Genomic DNA, 14,680 nt, shown 5'->3' on the forward strand with positions numbered 1-14,680 from the left:
ATTTTTGTTATTTTTTGTCGGGGGAGGATACGATGGCTACAGGACTATATACGTGCTGAATCTGGAGAGGCTCTGTAATACTATTTCAGAGATACTATTTTCGTTTATTAGTTGAACCATATAAGAACATAAACCTTATGATTTTGTCTATGACACTACAATAGTTGATAATTTGCTATATTTATCGTTTATTACTCGAGTTTGAATGTTGTACCGACAAATAAGACTCTAAACTGACCAATTAAAATAAAGTAAAAAATCATTAACAATAATAAAAAATATTTCAAATTATAATAAAAAGCCACAATATCTAAGCCTTTTAAATTATAATATAAAATAGAACTTCAAATACTTATGAAAACAATTTGGGCTTATATTTGTATTATTTTGAATCAGATATAACAATAACTTATAAGGAATGTCAAATTAAATTTCTATGTTTATTTACCTAACGAACATTTTATCGACAATAATTGAAAACAATTAAAGAAAATGGATATATCGTAAACATTTAACTTCAAATGTTCATAAAAATTGATGTGACTTATCGGTTATTTTTTTTCATGGATAAGAAATACTCATGAGGAATCTTGTAATACATTTTAAAATTTTACATATTAAAATTTAAAAGAAATTTATAACTGTATAAAATAGTTTAAACATTTTCAAGATTTTACAATTTTGTCAAAATTCTAACTTTAAATGCTCATAAGAAAATATTGTGATTATATATTTTCGTTTTTTTTTTTAAATTTATAAACGAACAATGTATGAGGATTATTTTATTTAAGCTTCAAACATTTTGACTAAACGAATTTTTTTTTTAACATTTATAAAATATATAAATATATATATAATTTCAAATGTCTATAATAATTAGTTCAAAAAAATCCAAAATATTTTGAATATATTATCATAAAGATAAAATGTTAATATAGGTAAACATTTTATGACAATTTTAAGTATATATAAACGTCGTTAAATTATTGTGAAGTTAAATATTTAAATAACATTAATTATTTTTATTTGATTACAGGTGGAAAGAGAGATTGCAATAATGAAACTCATTGACCACCCACACGTGTTGGGCTTGTCAGACGTCTACGAAAACAAACGATACTTGTGAGTTGAGTGGTTAAATATTTTGATTGCTTACGTAAACTTAATTTTATTCGTGTTCGATTTAAGTTTATCCTATGTTGGCTATATTTTACCTGTAATTTTATTATAATATATATATAATACAATTATATATTATATTTGGTTTCAATACGTTATCTCCAATCTATATTATGTTTGGGAAGAAATATGAACTCCAGTAATATATAATATCGTATTCAGCACATCGCGTAAATAATATTAACACATACATACATATTTATTTATTCAAAATTATTGATATAACTGTATACGGAATATCATCATAACACCGGAAAATTCAATCTGAAATCCTTATCCTAATTCTGAAATTGAAATGCCAAATGCAGCACCATTATACGAAATTCTATGCTAAAAATCGAATGACCTATTTTTTTATGGTGATATTTTGTGAGCAATCTAATGGGTAACAATAATAGTACCGTTTGATTTAGTAACTTCATTTTATTTTGTATTTTAAGTCTTAACCTATTGTTTTAAGGCTTAAAGTTGAAATGCTGCTGTTTTTACAATAATTTTAAAATTTATTATACCTGAAAAAGGTTCAGTCTTAGTTACTTTTCACTAGAAGTTGTATAATATATGTTTATCAATTGAATAGCTGGAAAAATAAATACAAATTAAATCAACGTCAGGGTTTGAGCAATAAATAAAATACAATAATTATATTATTCAAACGACTTCCAATTCGGGTTAAAATATCTTATTATATTATGACTGCAATAAAACGCATTTGTAATTCTACACTAAAAGATGGGTCTAACTACTGAGAACCATAATAACAATGCCACAATGGTGTTGTACATATTATTATTATTCGAGGATGTTAATCCTATTAATTTATGGTAATGATATTTTCATTTCCATGGTTACCGATATTCAATATATTATGTGAATATTGATAAAGAAATAATTCGAATATTTCAACTTATTTTTTATATAATATTATATACATTCAGTACTTACTATTTTGTATTATTCGTTTTTAAAAATATAGATCAATTTCCTTATTTAACAAAATAATTATCAATTTTTATAATTGCAATTTAAATATATAATTATATTACAAATATACAATATTGTATTTCTTAATGTATAGAAACTCAGAGATCTATCAAACGTTAATAAGGGTGACGCGTATTTTATGAAATTTCTACTAGAATCATTATAATGAAATATGAAGTTTTCAAATTAAAAAAAAAAAACAAATTTATTATACGTGGTCCAATGACAAAAATGACTATACATTTATTTTCGTCCTGTCTGTCTATATGTGTACCCATCAATGTTAATTAATCACTTAAAAATGCATTAATATTAGGTACAGATTATTTGAAAATAAATTCGATGGGTCGCATATACAGCTGTTATAGTATAATGGCATTTGGTTTTGGAACGAATGCATTTTACAGATAAAGTAAATAATGACATTCAATACCGCCCGAAAACTGAAACCGATGTGCATTAATATTTGTCCAACGAATAAAAATAACGCAAATATAAGGTATATATGAAAAAAGTAAACATAGATATACAGTTTCAACGATATTGTTAAGTAAAACGCACATAATATGTGTGGTACAATTTATTTATTATTTACATATTATACGATAGGTGCCCACGTGATATCTATGTTGGTTTTATGATTTATTTATCAACCAAATGATGACTTATAAAGTTATAGACGTTTATTGAACAATTGTCGTCGATACATATTTTATGTGTAACCGAATGTAACTATAAACTAGTTACAAAAATAAAACATGGTTAAATTATGTATCATTTGCATAGATTCACATAGTACGTACTATAAATATAGATCCAATGGGAGTTTCCTGAGTGCTGAGTCCCGAAATTACCTTTTTTTAATGTTCCAAGTGCGTCCGAAATAAGGTAATACCCGAGTTCGCCCCCCTCAAAAAAAGGTTTTATTTTTTACATAGCCTTAGTGCGTTTCAGTTCATTTAGAGTTAGCCAGGGTGCACCACGAGGAGGTTAATGCAATTTTCCCACCGTTTCAGTGCTGCACAATCATAGCTGTAAAAATTAAGTAGGTACTTATATAAAGTATTATAGTTGTAGAATCCACAATAATATTCGATCGCCAAACCTGTATCTTGAAAGAATAATTAATTATTTCATCTTAAATAAGTAACTATAGCTGTGGACCGAGGACGCTCTCGGGTTATTCAATATAATTTGTTGATAAAGTTGTGGACTCACTAGTGATAAAAAAAAGGTAACAATTAAAAACGGAACACACTCGGGATATACTCGATCCAATAATAATTTTAATACCATAAAAAATCTACAGGCGCAATTATACAATCTGACCGATTGGTTTAATCTCTGACATGAATACATGACCTTTTCGTTAAGAAATATAAATTGTACAGTTGCAACTTTTATTCATATACAAATCGACAAAAAAACTAAATACTTATCTAGGAATAACATACGACAAATCTAGTCATTACAAATAATTAAACACAAAAAAATAATTGCAATAAAAAACAGAAAACTTTCACTCCATTACCTATCATATACAAATCAACTAAACTCACCACGCACGCTAAACTAAATACTTACAAATGTATTCTCAGTTCTCAAGCATATGTTTGTATGGTATCCACAAATGTAGTTCTGCCAAAAAATTCAAACATATCAGTCAAAAACTCTTCGCCTAAATTAACGTTGTCATATATTATATCACAAATGAATAAATTATATATTTACATTTCCATATGAAAACGATAGAAAACACATACATCTATACATATAGTTAAGCTTCCATTTCTATCTCCTAAAACTCAAAAATGTGCATGTTCATACGGACTCTTAGCTGAAGGACGATGAATTAAAGGCAATATTATTATACTTTTTTTCATCCCAGGATAAAACGGTGCCTGCCACGACTTATTATTATAGTAGCGTTTCTTAAAAAAAGTGTAACTAATGAGTAATGAGTCACTTCTGTCTTAACACTAGATATAAAAATTAACAGCAACCAACAATTATCACAAATAAAATAGTAATGTACTGATTGTTTATTTAAATTTAAATTTAAAATATAATTTTGCCATATTGGTAATTATTTATTGAAGAGATAATTTATTGATTCTCTCAATGGTCTCTTCAAGCGTAAAGATAAAATTATCGTAAGATTGAATGTTGTTTATAGTTTACACTGAATTTTATGAAATACCCATTTTTAATAATACTTTGTATGTATTTCAAGAATAATAACAAATAAGACTAAATATTAAATAATAATATTAAATATTAAATATTTAAGGAATTTCAATTTAAGTAGATATAATTTAATATATACAGAAATATTAGTTTATGGGATAACAATATGAAGGTTTAACAATTTGATTGTTAATTTTTATACGATTCAGAATTTAGTTTATTTTAAGGGCTGAAAATGTAATACAAATATACCTTTAGGCTAAACTTATGGAATTCAAAAATTAAATACATTATTAAATAATATTACTATATTATAACCCAACGGCCAACACTTCAACCCGAGGCTAATAGCGTAACATAATATATTTTTTTAATTAAATACTTTTCCATTACAAAGATTAAATTAGTTTACTTGTATTTTTAACTAAGAACCATTTGACGATGTTCCTTATTAATTTTAAGTAACATTAAATTAAATTGTAGTTTAGTTAAACGCCACTTCTTATACACCTATAATTAAAGCACGATAAGCGACTGTACAACAGAATTCTAAATCACCTAATAGTAATAACCGACCACCATTGAGAATATTTTTATTTTTTTCTATGGTAAAAAATATTATATCTGATTATATAATTTTCGAATGCGGTGATATATTAAAAATAAATTCATGTTACGCAGAGTAAGCAAGCCGAGACTAATGGCCAAAATCTGGCCAATGAATCTTACAGTTTAACCCCAACACTACGCCGTGGCTTATAATGTTTCAAAGACTACACGATTTATATAAACACTAAATTGTGTTATTTGTCCTCGGAAATGAATACGTTTTCGACTGTACAGCGCGAAAAAGCGTGATAACAGTAGTCGTAATTGTAATATTTTACACAGTAACACAGTAATATTGCTTACGGTTTCAGATACTTGATACTAGAACACGTGTCCGGTGGCGAACTGTTTGACTACTTGGTTAAAAAAGGGAGGCTGACGCCCAAAGAAGCTAGAAGATTTTTTCGACAAATCATCTCTGCGTTGGACTTTTGTCACAGTCATTTAATATGGTAAGCATGCACATCATACATTAGTTCATGCCGTTCGTGGCCCGTAAGTTTATTTTATAGTTAATTATAAATAATAAAAATGTATACATTGTTCAATAAATACAAATTTATATGATTCTACTACAATATGTTTGTTAAACAGTTTTTATTTTAAATTTAAATTTGGTATTATAGTTAACAACTAACTATAATTATTTAGACATAGAATTAATTTAACTATTTTTTTAATGCAAGATATTATGTACATTTTGTACATAAATCATAATATACAGGTATTATATTTATCTTAATTTATTATTGTATTTAATTAAGGCAAAAATGTTTGATGTTTAAACGTACTAGGTACAATTAGTCCGCACATTTTAGCAATGATATATTTTATATTTCATGGCAAGGCTTATACATTAAATACAATTCAATTGTATCGTATCGTCTTATAAATCCAAAACTTTAGGTCAAAGACTATAATAAAAAATGTCATTGATAATGAGAAAATGAACGTACTTAACCTTCCTATATATTTCCCTTGGCAGTTATTATGCACATTCATCATTACAATAATTGAGTTATAGGATATTATGTATATCTCTAAAAAATTGGTGAACACTGAAAAAAAATGAAATGAAATATCTTTATAAAGATTAAAATTATATTTAAATAAATTGAGTTTAAAATTTTAAACATTTTTTATAATTGTCATATGTATAAATATTGAGAAAAAAATATAATGTTAATACATAATAAAATATATATTTTACTTTGATTTTTTTTTTTTAATTCGAAATATAATGGTTGAAATAATTAATTATTATTAACTATAGATTCATCCATACAACATATTTAATCTTTTAGATTTTTATCACTTATCAAAAGTTAATTCATTCTAATCGATTATAATATATTATAAATTTATAAAACACAAAAAAATTGTTTTTAAGATTAATAAGTTGGTACTCGCCCAAAAGATAAATATTCGTCACTCCGAATGTTAATCACATAATTTTATTTATTTATTTATTTATTTATTATGTAGTGTATATAATATAGAAACATATAAAATCAAATAAAAAAAAAAAGTTTTTCGTTTTTAAGTAACGTGTTAGAGTTATCGGTCAATTGCTTCTGCGCATATATGATGCGAATTATACAACTTGCAGGTCATACAAAACTTTTAAAATCATTCAAAAAAATTACAAATACCCTTATAGGTTATGTTAAATAAGTTCCTAAAACATTTCCATAGTCGTTCAACAGACTAACGAAGTGTTTTTTCGAACATACATAATTCAAGGAAAAATAATTTGTATAAACAATCTATAAGGGCACACAATAAAAACCATCTCCATTTATTTATAATATTTAATCTTAACACGTTTCGGACTTAAATTATATTATAAGTCCACTAATTTACACCATGTAAACAGTTTTAAATTCACTTCATTCCAATACATTAACTATTTCTGCATACTACTTATCCATAATCACGAATTCTTTCTATAATTTACAAGTAAACTGTTTGTTACCATTCATTAATTTTATAATTTTACCACTAAATCGTTACTATGAATGTGTTATAGTTATAATTGTAATATTGTGAAATTTACCAAGTCGTATAATGTTATTGGCAAAAGCTCATTAAAAATAGATAATAAAAAAATCAAAAAAAATCATGTATAATATTAATTAGATTAATTCGATTGACGAATTTAACCGCAGAACTACTGCACGTCACTTGGGTTTAAACATACAATAATAATGTTTGAAAATTAACTGCGTGCGCAGCACAATAATGAACAAATTTAGTGAACCATTTTCAATCAAATTCATAGATTATATTTTTGCACGACTTGTATAATATTTGAAATAGGTCAGTTTGTGGGCGCCAGATGGTTATTTATAATAATGCAGAGTAGCATATTATGAGCGAGGCGTGATGATAAATGATATGACTAAGTGTAATTTAACATTTCGTGATAATCGATTTGTAACAAAATATTACTGCAGACACTAGTTTATAGCGAACATTATACTGGTGCATCATTAATAAGGGTGGGCTAACTTTGATAGCTAACTATACCTGTGGCAATAGATACTTAGAAGGCATCCAGTCTAAAAAATGAACAGTGATTTTACATTATCATAATGAACAATTTAAAGACAATGTAGATATTTATGTTTAATATTTAGATTAAAACGAGTCCAAAATTTGGTTTCGAATGTCAATTATAAGTACGCTCAATAATTGGATTATTTGTTTCATATGAATCCAAAAATCGTCTCAAAGGAAGGTTATTGTTTAACAATACCTAAGATTATATTATTATTATTATTATTTTTAGTTTACTTCTAGTTCCTCTAGGTTGGTACTATTGTGACGTTCTATATATTAAAACGGTATCTAATTTAATATACATTATTTTATGTTAAAATAAACAACAATTTTATTTAAGGATGTGACTTCACTTTGAAGTTAAAATAATAGATATTTTCTTTTAAACACTTTTGAAAATACACTGTTTTACAATTTAAAACTATTGCTGTCTATGAGTGACGTGAAGTAGCTTACACATGCATTTGCAAATTATGTTTTAATCACGTCTGAATGGTCCCCGTATTAAGCCTTATATTTATGTGATGCAGCCAGAGAAATAAATTACGCACATTCTCCACTCCAATTACCATCACAATATTCATGTATCAATAAATTTACCGAAATTGGTATATTTCTTACGCGGCGGACGTTACCACAATTTGGCCTCACATTCCATTTCCATACAATCGAAAAAATATTTTTTACATTCAATGTTACAATAAATGTATTATTAAGATGACGTTATATTCATCATATTGGTTATATTTTATAAGGAATTAATAAATAGATAAGATTTTACGTATATAAAATATAAATCATATTTTTTATGTATAATATATTATTATTATATTATATTTGCTGTTTGTTTCCTAATACGAGGACTAAATGAAATAATAAGTATTTATTTAAAATAAATCTACCTTAATTGATTAAAATTTTATTCTCAAATAAATCCTACATAATATTTTTAATACGTTTCAGTTTTGTCGAAGAAGATAGTTATGATGAGTTGAACATTTTATTAATCTATATTAATCTATCAATATATTTATGATTTATAAAAATAGTCTAAGTGTAATAAATATACTGGATCCACTATTAAATCTACTTTATAGTTGTGTACTATTTTTAATGGCTAGTATTGTAAGTAGGTACACAAAGTTAAAATATAACTCAAAATTTTCGAATTTTAATTTTTATACATTAAAATTATAAGAAAAATTATCTATTAAATATTAGAAACAGTAGAAAAGGTTTTCATTTGAAAAATATAAATTTATATTATCACAATGATTTCGTACTACTTAAGGAGTACTGAAGTATTGCAAAACAATTCAAGAATTTTAAAATATGATCTTTAACTATATTATTATTTATAAAAAAATTCAAAAATCAGAATTCGAATAAATTTATTCTTGATGAAAAAATGTGGGAAGAGCGATGTTTGGTGAATTACACTGTATATAATATATATCGTTAACATTCATTCTTCGTGTTTATTTTTAATTTTTAAAATGTCCAATAATATTATACATATTATTTTATATTTTACTGAAATTTAGCAAAAATATGCAGTATAAAATATATAATTTGTAGTATTATAATAGTACTATAATGCTATTCTTATACATAACTAAACAAATTTGTTTAAGGATGTTGTTTCCTAATACTATAGTCATAGTTTACATATTTGTATTTTTTTTACGTTTTTAGGAATTTTCAACTCGTAATATCATTTTACACCAATACTCTTTATACACTCACAAATATCGGTAATAATTATCATTGAATAAATCGAACTGAAAGCCTGAAAAAATTATATATGAATATTGAATACCTATCATGTATTATTAAAACACAACTATTTAGGTAATTATAAATATAAATAAGAGTATACGTTATAATATCACGTATGTGTATTATTCGATGAAGTGTTTAGGTTAAGTTAGAACTTCATAATAATGAAGAAAAAATTTAAAAACACATAGAATTAGTTGATTGTTTTAATTTTTTTAATGGCCAGGATAAAGTATACAATAAAATATACAATGTTTTAGTATTTTCTTATATACTTATACAAATAATAATACCATTAAATTGTTAATTATTTTTTTAACGTTAATTCAAATAAGGTTTTAAAAAAAGAGAGAAAATATTTAGCTATTTTTCGGGACTTTTAATCCCAGGCTTTTGTGAACCACATAACATTCATATAGTACGAATATCCCATTAATTTCTACTAGAAAAAAAGGACCAGAAATAATTATACGGATGTATGAATATTATTATTGTTAGAGTGACGTGGCCAGCCATTTATCGTCATTCAAAGACAATAATATTATGCATTTTAAAAAATAATATAAAATCTCCTGTGTTTATTTTACACTATGGAGCATACGACGATAAATTCAGTCCTACATTACGACCGTACCGTATAATACGTATGATGTGTACGAATATTATAACCTTGGCTCTAAATAGTTTTTTAAAAGTTGTTTAAAAGTATATCGGCGTACTACATTTCTCGGGCCCGCACGCACAGTGGTTAGGGAAAACGTGAATCCACAAACATATCAATCGAATTTAAATAATTTTAAAGAAAAATCACTTATTACAAAAATGATGTTGAATAATGTTTTTAGATTTTTTCTAACGTATAATTTAGTCCAAATATTTTCTCAAAAATGTAATATCTATTTAAATAAAAAAATATTTTATATTCTTTTATTTTTTAAATCAAATAATAAATACAATACAAGACCATTAACTCTAATCCTCAAAAATATTATCATCTAGAATTTTTATAATTTTAATTTTCTACTAAGACTATTCTAAACTATAGAATATGATTTTTTTTAAATGCGTTTTTTCTATGTAAAAACGTAAGTGTATTGGTGGGTCAAGGGTAGAAATATGCGCTGACAAAAGGCTGCACCATTAAAGTTGACTTTTCTTAGTTTGGTGTTAGTGTCTGGAACGATATAATATATCAATAATATATCCAAAATTCTAATTATATATTTTTCACTTACAATATATTTTAATACCGCATTAATCAATATTCGATTTTAACCTATCGCAATGCATCGTATTTCTTTAATATAGTGCTTATTTATTTTTCATTTTAGCGTTGAATTTTTGTAATAGATATAATTTGAATTTTAAAATAATTTTTAACAATTTTCAAATAAACAATATTTTCATTTCTATTTGGGAGTAACTCTGATTGGGGAACCGCTAAGGACTTATATATGTATCCACCCTGGTAGTGGTGCTATTCGCACCCTTTTCGTTATAAACCCGCTAAACTAAACATCACGAAGATCTGCTCCGGGATAATAATAAATGACCACCGCTGTCATATCCAGTGATTTTCGAAAGTTTTCGTCGAATATTAATAATGACGAAGATGACGTGTAAAACCGTAAACATTGTATCCTGCATGTAGACACACGTTTTGATTACGGTTACAGCGTACATTGCGATTATTGTGATGATCTATATATTTTGTATTATCTATTGACTCTTGTGATGGACTTTCACATATTATTACGATTCACCTACAAATGACAATTTAAATGTTTAAATGAACTTTATAAGTAACAATTAGACTTATAAGCGTGGTTATAATATTTTTTTAATAGCGGTTATTCGGGTTTGAATTTTGACAAAATCGTCAAAATCCAAAAATTCGCTAATTATTTTGTAGATAGAAATTCATTAAATTTTTATTTATTTTTTTTTTTATCTAGAATTTAAAGTTATACACGATTCTTTAGAAATTTTCGCACTTTAAACAAAAACAAGTTTACCTAAAAGTCACATTAATTTTTCATGACCTTTGTAGTTTTAATAACATTGAACATTATAACTATTTCTCCTTGAACGATTTTTGATATTTTGTTGCAATTAAAAAAAATTAGAACAAAGCGTATACATGAAAATTTGTATTATACTATAATTTTCTCTATGAATAGGAATAATTTTTCAAAATATTTTTACTCTTTTTAAGCTATCTATAGAGATGAATTTTTTTTTTTAATTATTAACGATAAAAAAAAAATTAAATAACTCAAAAATATAATACAAGATTTTGCATTAGCTGTATAAAATATTAAAAATACATACACGTTATAATATTTTGAAAAATTAATAATATTAAAATGTGGTATTTGTATTGTATTAATATTTGCATGATGGACATGCACGACAGTGGTGTACTCGATTTGCCTATCCAGGATGCCGTGTAACTGTAATCTTGTTGTTGGAAGACATAAGTTAAACACTATTATAATAAAATCATCACCTTACATACGAGACTTGACATGTCAGGAAAGTAATAAAAATTGACACAATTTCGGGAAAAAATGTAAAAAGTCGTGTCAAATCGTATAATGAGAGAATATACACACACTTAAGTCATTGGTTGTCATGTTTTATTGGATAAGTGTAAGGAAATTCTTTAGTCACTTCTTACGTCAAAAAGAGGTACACTTTTACGTGACTCTAATATTATAATATAATATATACTATGCCACCGAAATGATTTATTGGACACAAATTAATAATCCACTTCCACTACATTACAATTATTGGTCGATCGTCTTTGACATGTCAATCGGCAACTGTGAAATGAATATTGATCAATAATTAATATACTATATTGTTATTAAAACGTTTATTTGACGGTGATATTTTTTTAATAATACATTATATTTTATTAAACGGTTGTGTTTGGTTTTTGTTTTCACAGTCACAGGGATTTGAAACCAGAAAACTTGTTGTTGGACGAAAAGACCAACATCAAAATCGCCGACTTCGGTATGGCGTCCTTGCAGCCCAACGGCAGCATGCTCGAGACCAGTTGTGGTTCTCCACACTACGCGTGTCCTGAAGTCATCCGAGTAATTTTTTCTTTTATATACATTATATTATATTCAACTATAATCCTTTACAACATGATTATAATTGTACGCTACACAGTGGTGGAGAGGGCTAATTCAAATGATTTTCGGGCCTTTATTAAATATGCTCCAGATAGAAGATAGAAAAACTTGAGAATTTTTAATGAATCATCAATAAATACAATTTTTTTTTCTGAGAGGAATGTTCCGGTGGCTTATTTGAGGTATTCATTGGGTAACTCAATCGGGAGATTCCTTGACAGAGGTCTCTACTCTTTGAATTTGGGTCTTGATCTTTTTTTAATGTATTTTAAATTTTAATTGTATCTTTATACATAAATACAATAATAAACAGTGAAATTAGTATAAACAAAATAAAAAATAAATATATTTTTTTTTCTATTCTTTTAATAAATTTCATATACGCCACTGGAGTGTTTTGCCTTTGATGATCATTATAATAACGCAATATTATTAGAATATTTAGTAAAGAATTTTCAGTGATAATATTCCTTATAATCCACAATATATTCAAACTATGTACTTAAAATTTTCCAGCTTTTTGTTCCCTTAGAGGCTTAGATATTTAACGTACCTACTTTAAGTATAATAAAACCTTATGATTTTTGTTTCTTATAAAAAAATTACTTTGTAACCCAATATCCATGTCACCGTTTCTATGCAACTTTAATGTTAAAATATAAATTTAATACCTTAATTTGAGCATTTTATTTCGTTTCGACGAGTTTTTGAAAATTGCTATATATTTAAGCTATTTAGCATGATGTATTAAATTTGAGTAATTCTTTAATAATTGGTATGCTTTAATATTCTATCAATGCATATTTCTTATAATTTTAATAGTCTCTAAAATATCCACGAATACATTGGTGTAACTAAAAATTTATTTTTTATTATAAAAATCACAAATTGAGTTTAAAAAATGTATTATTAAAAATATTAATTTTTTTAATTTAAATTTATTAAAATGACATACTTATCAAAAATCGCATACAAAATTGTTTTAAATTTTTATTTGAATTTGTCGTAGGTACATTAATACATTTTATTCAGATATGATAAATCCGTGTTTATAGTCGATACACTCGTATAATAACACTTTTATAAAATGACGTCATGTTTCCAATATTCAAGCTCGATTACAAATTATATTTATTCATTTTTATAATAAATTAACAGATACACGTTATTATAACACGCGTTTTTTGCCTACATAATTTTCAGGGCGAGAAATATGACGGTCGAAAAGCGGACGTTTGGTCGTGTGGTGTAATATTGTACGCACTGTTGGTCGGCGCACTGCCATTCGACGACGACAATTTGCGCCAACTGTTAGAGAAGGTGAAAAAGGGCGTTTTCCACATACCGCATTTCGTACCACCGGATTGTCAAAACTTGCTCCGTGGTATGATTGAAGTCAACCCGGAAAAACGGTTAACTGTAAGTGTTCCGAAAGTATAAAATATACAGCGTGACTGATCCAAAATTAGATTTAGTGTATTATACAGATAGGTAACTTAGAGTATTTTTATTTGGAGGATGGGGCATTACAAACTATGACTATAACATTAGACTATGAAATTAATGAAAATATAATATCAAGTTAGCACTGTTCGTATTATATTATTATAATGTGCAAAACTTTAAGTGTATCAATTATAATACACTTATTATAAAGATAAATTAGTACAAATACATACGAAAATTAATATTCAAGTTGTAGCATAATGCTTTTAAATGATTAGTATTTAGTAGGTATATTAACTGTTAACTGCAAATAACTAAGAAGTATTGTAACGACTCACGTTTCTTTATAACTGTTACATAAAGTATAAAACTATAACCATCATGAATATTTCTAAGAGTACTATAATAGGTACTCTATTTCAACAGTTCCCAACCCATGAGCCTCGGGCAGCATAGAACTGAGCAGTGGACCATATACTCGTAATTTTAAAATTAGTACCTACTTACTTTACTAACGTATATATTTAAAATAATAGTGTTATATATTTTTATTATATACCTAATAATATTATACAATATACATATTATATACAAAAGTACATAGGTATGCTTTTAGTCATTAGTTGGTCTCAAAGACGTTTTTACAAAATTAGTGGTCCGCACAACTAAAAAGGTCGGAAACCGTTGCTCTACTTATAGATTTAGTAAATTTTACAAACGAGGACCAATGATGTTCATACATTTTTGACCAAACGGAGTTATTGAGTATTTAACTTTTGTACCGT

At 26.0% G+C, this 14,680-nt stretch overlaps 1 protein-coding gene across 2 annotated transcripts in view; it reads left to right on the forward strand.

Annotated features, from left to right (window-relative positions):
• The window catches only part of LOC132924582 (serine/threonine-protein kinase BRSK2), a 104,844-nt gene that overhangs the window by 44,473 nt on the left and 45,691 nt on the right, over nucleotides 1–14,680 (forward strand). For both annotated transcript variants that reach the window (XM_060988974.1, XM_060988976.1), the window contains exons 3-6: nucleotides 1,037–1,122; nucleotides 5,271–5,411; nucleotides 12,257–12,407; nucleotides 13,653–13,868. In XM_060988974.1, coding sequence (XP_060844957.1) covers nucleotides 1,037–1,122; nucleotides 5,271–5,411; nucleotides 12,257–12,407; nucleotides 13,653–13,868 — 594 coding nt within the window. The remainder of the gene's footprint in view (nucleotides 1–1,036; nucleotides 1,123–5,270; nucleotides 5,412–12,256; nucleotides 12,408–13,652; nucleotides 13,869–14,680) is intronic.

Source organism: Rhopalosiphum padi, chromosome 3, assembly GCF_020882245.1.
Source record: "Rhopalosiphum padi isolate XX-2018 chromosome 3, ASM2088224v1, whole genome shotgun sequence".
Lineage (NCBI taxonomy): Eukaryota > Metazoa > Arthropoda > Insecta > Hemiptera > Aphididae > Rhopalosiphum > Rhopalosiphum padi.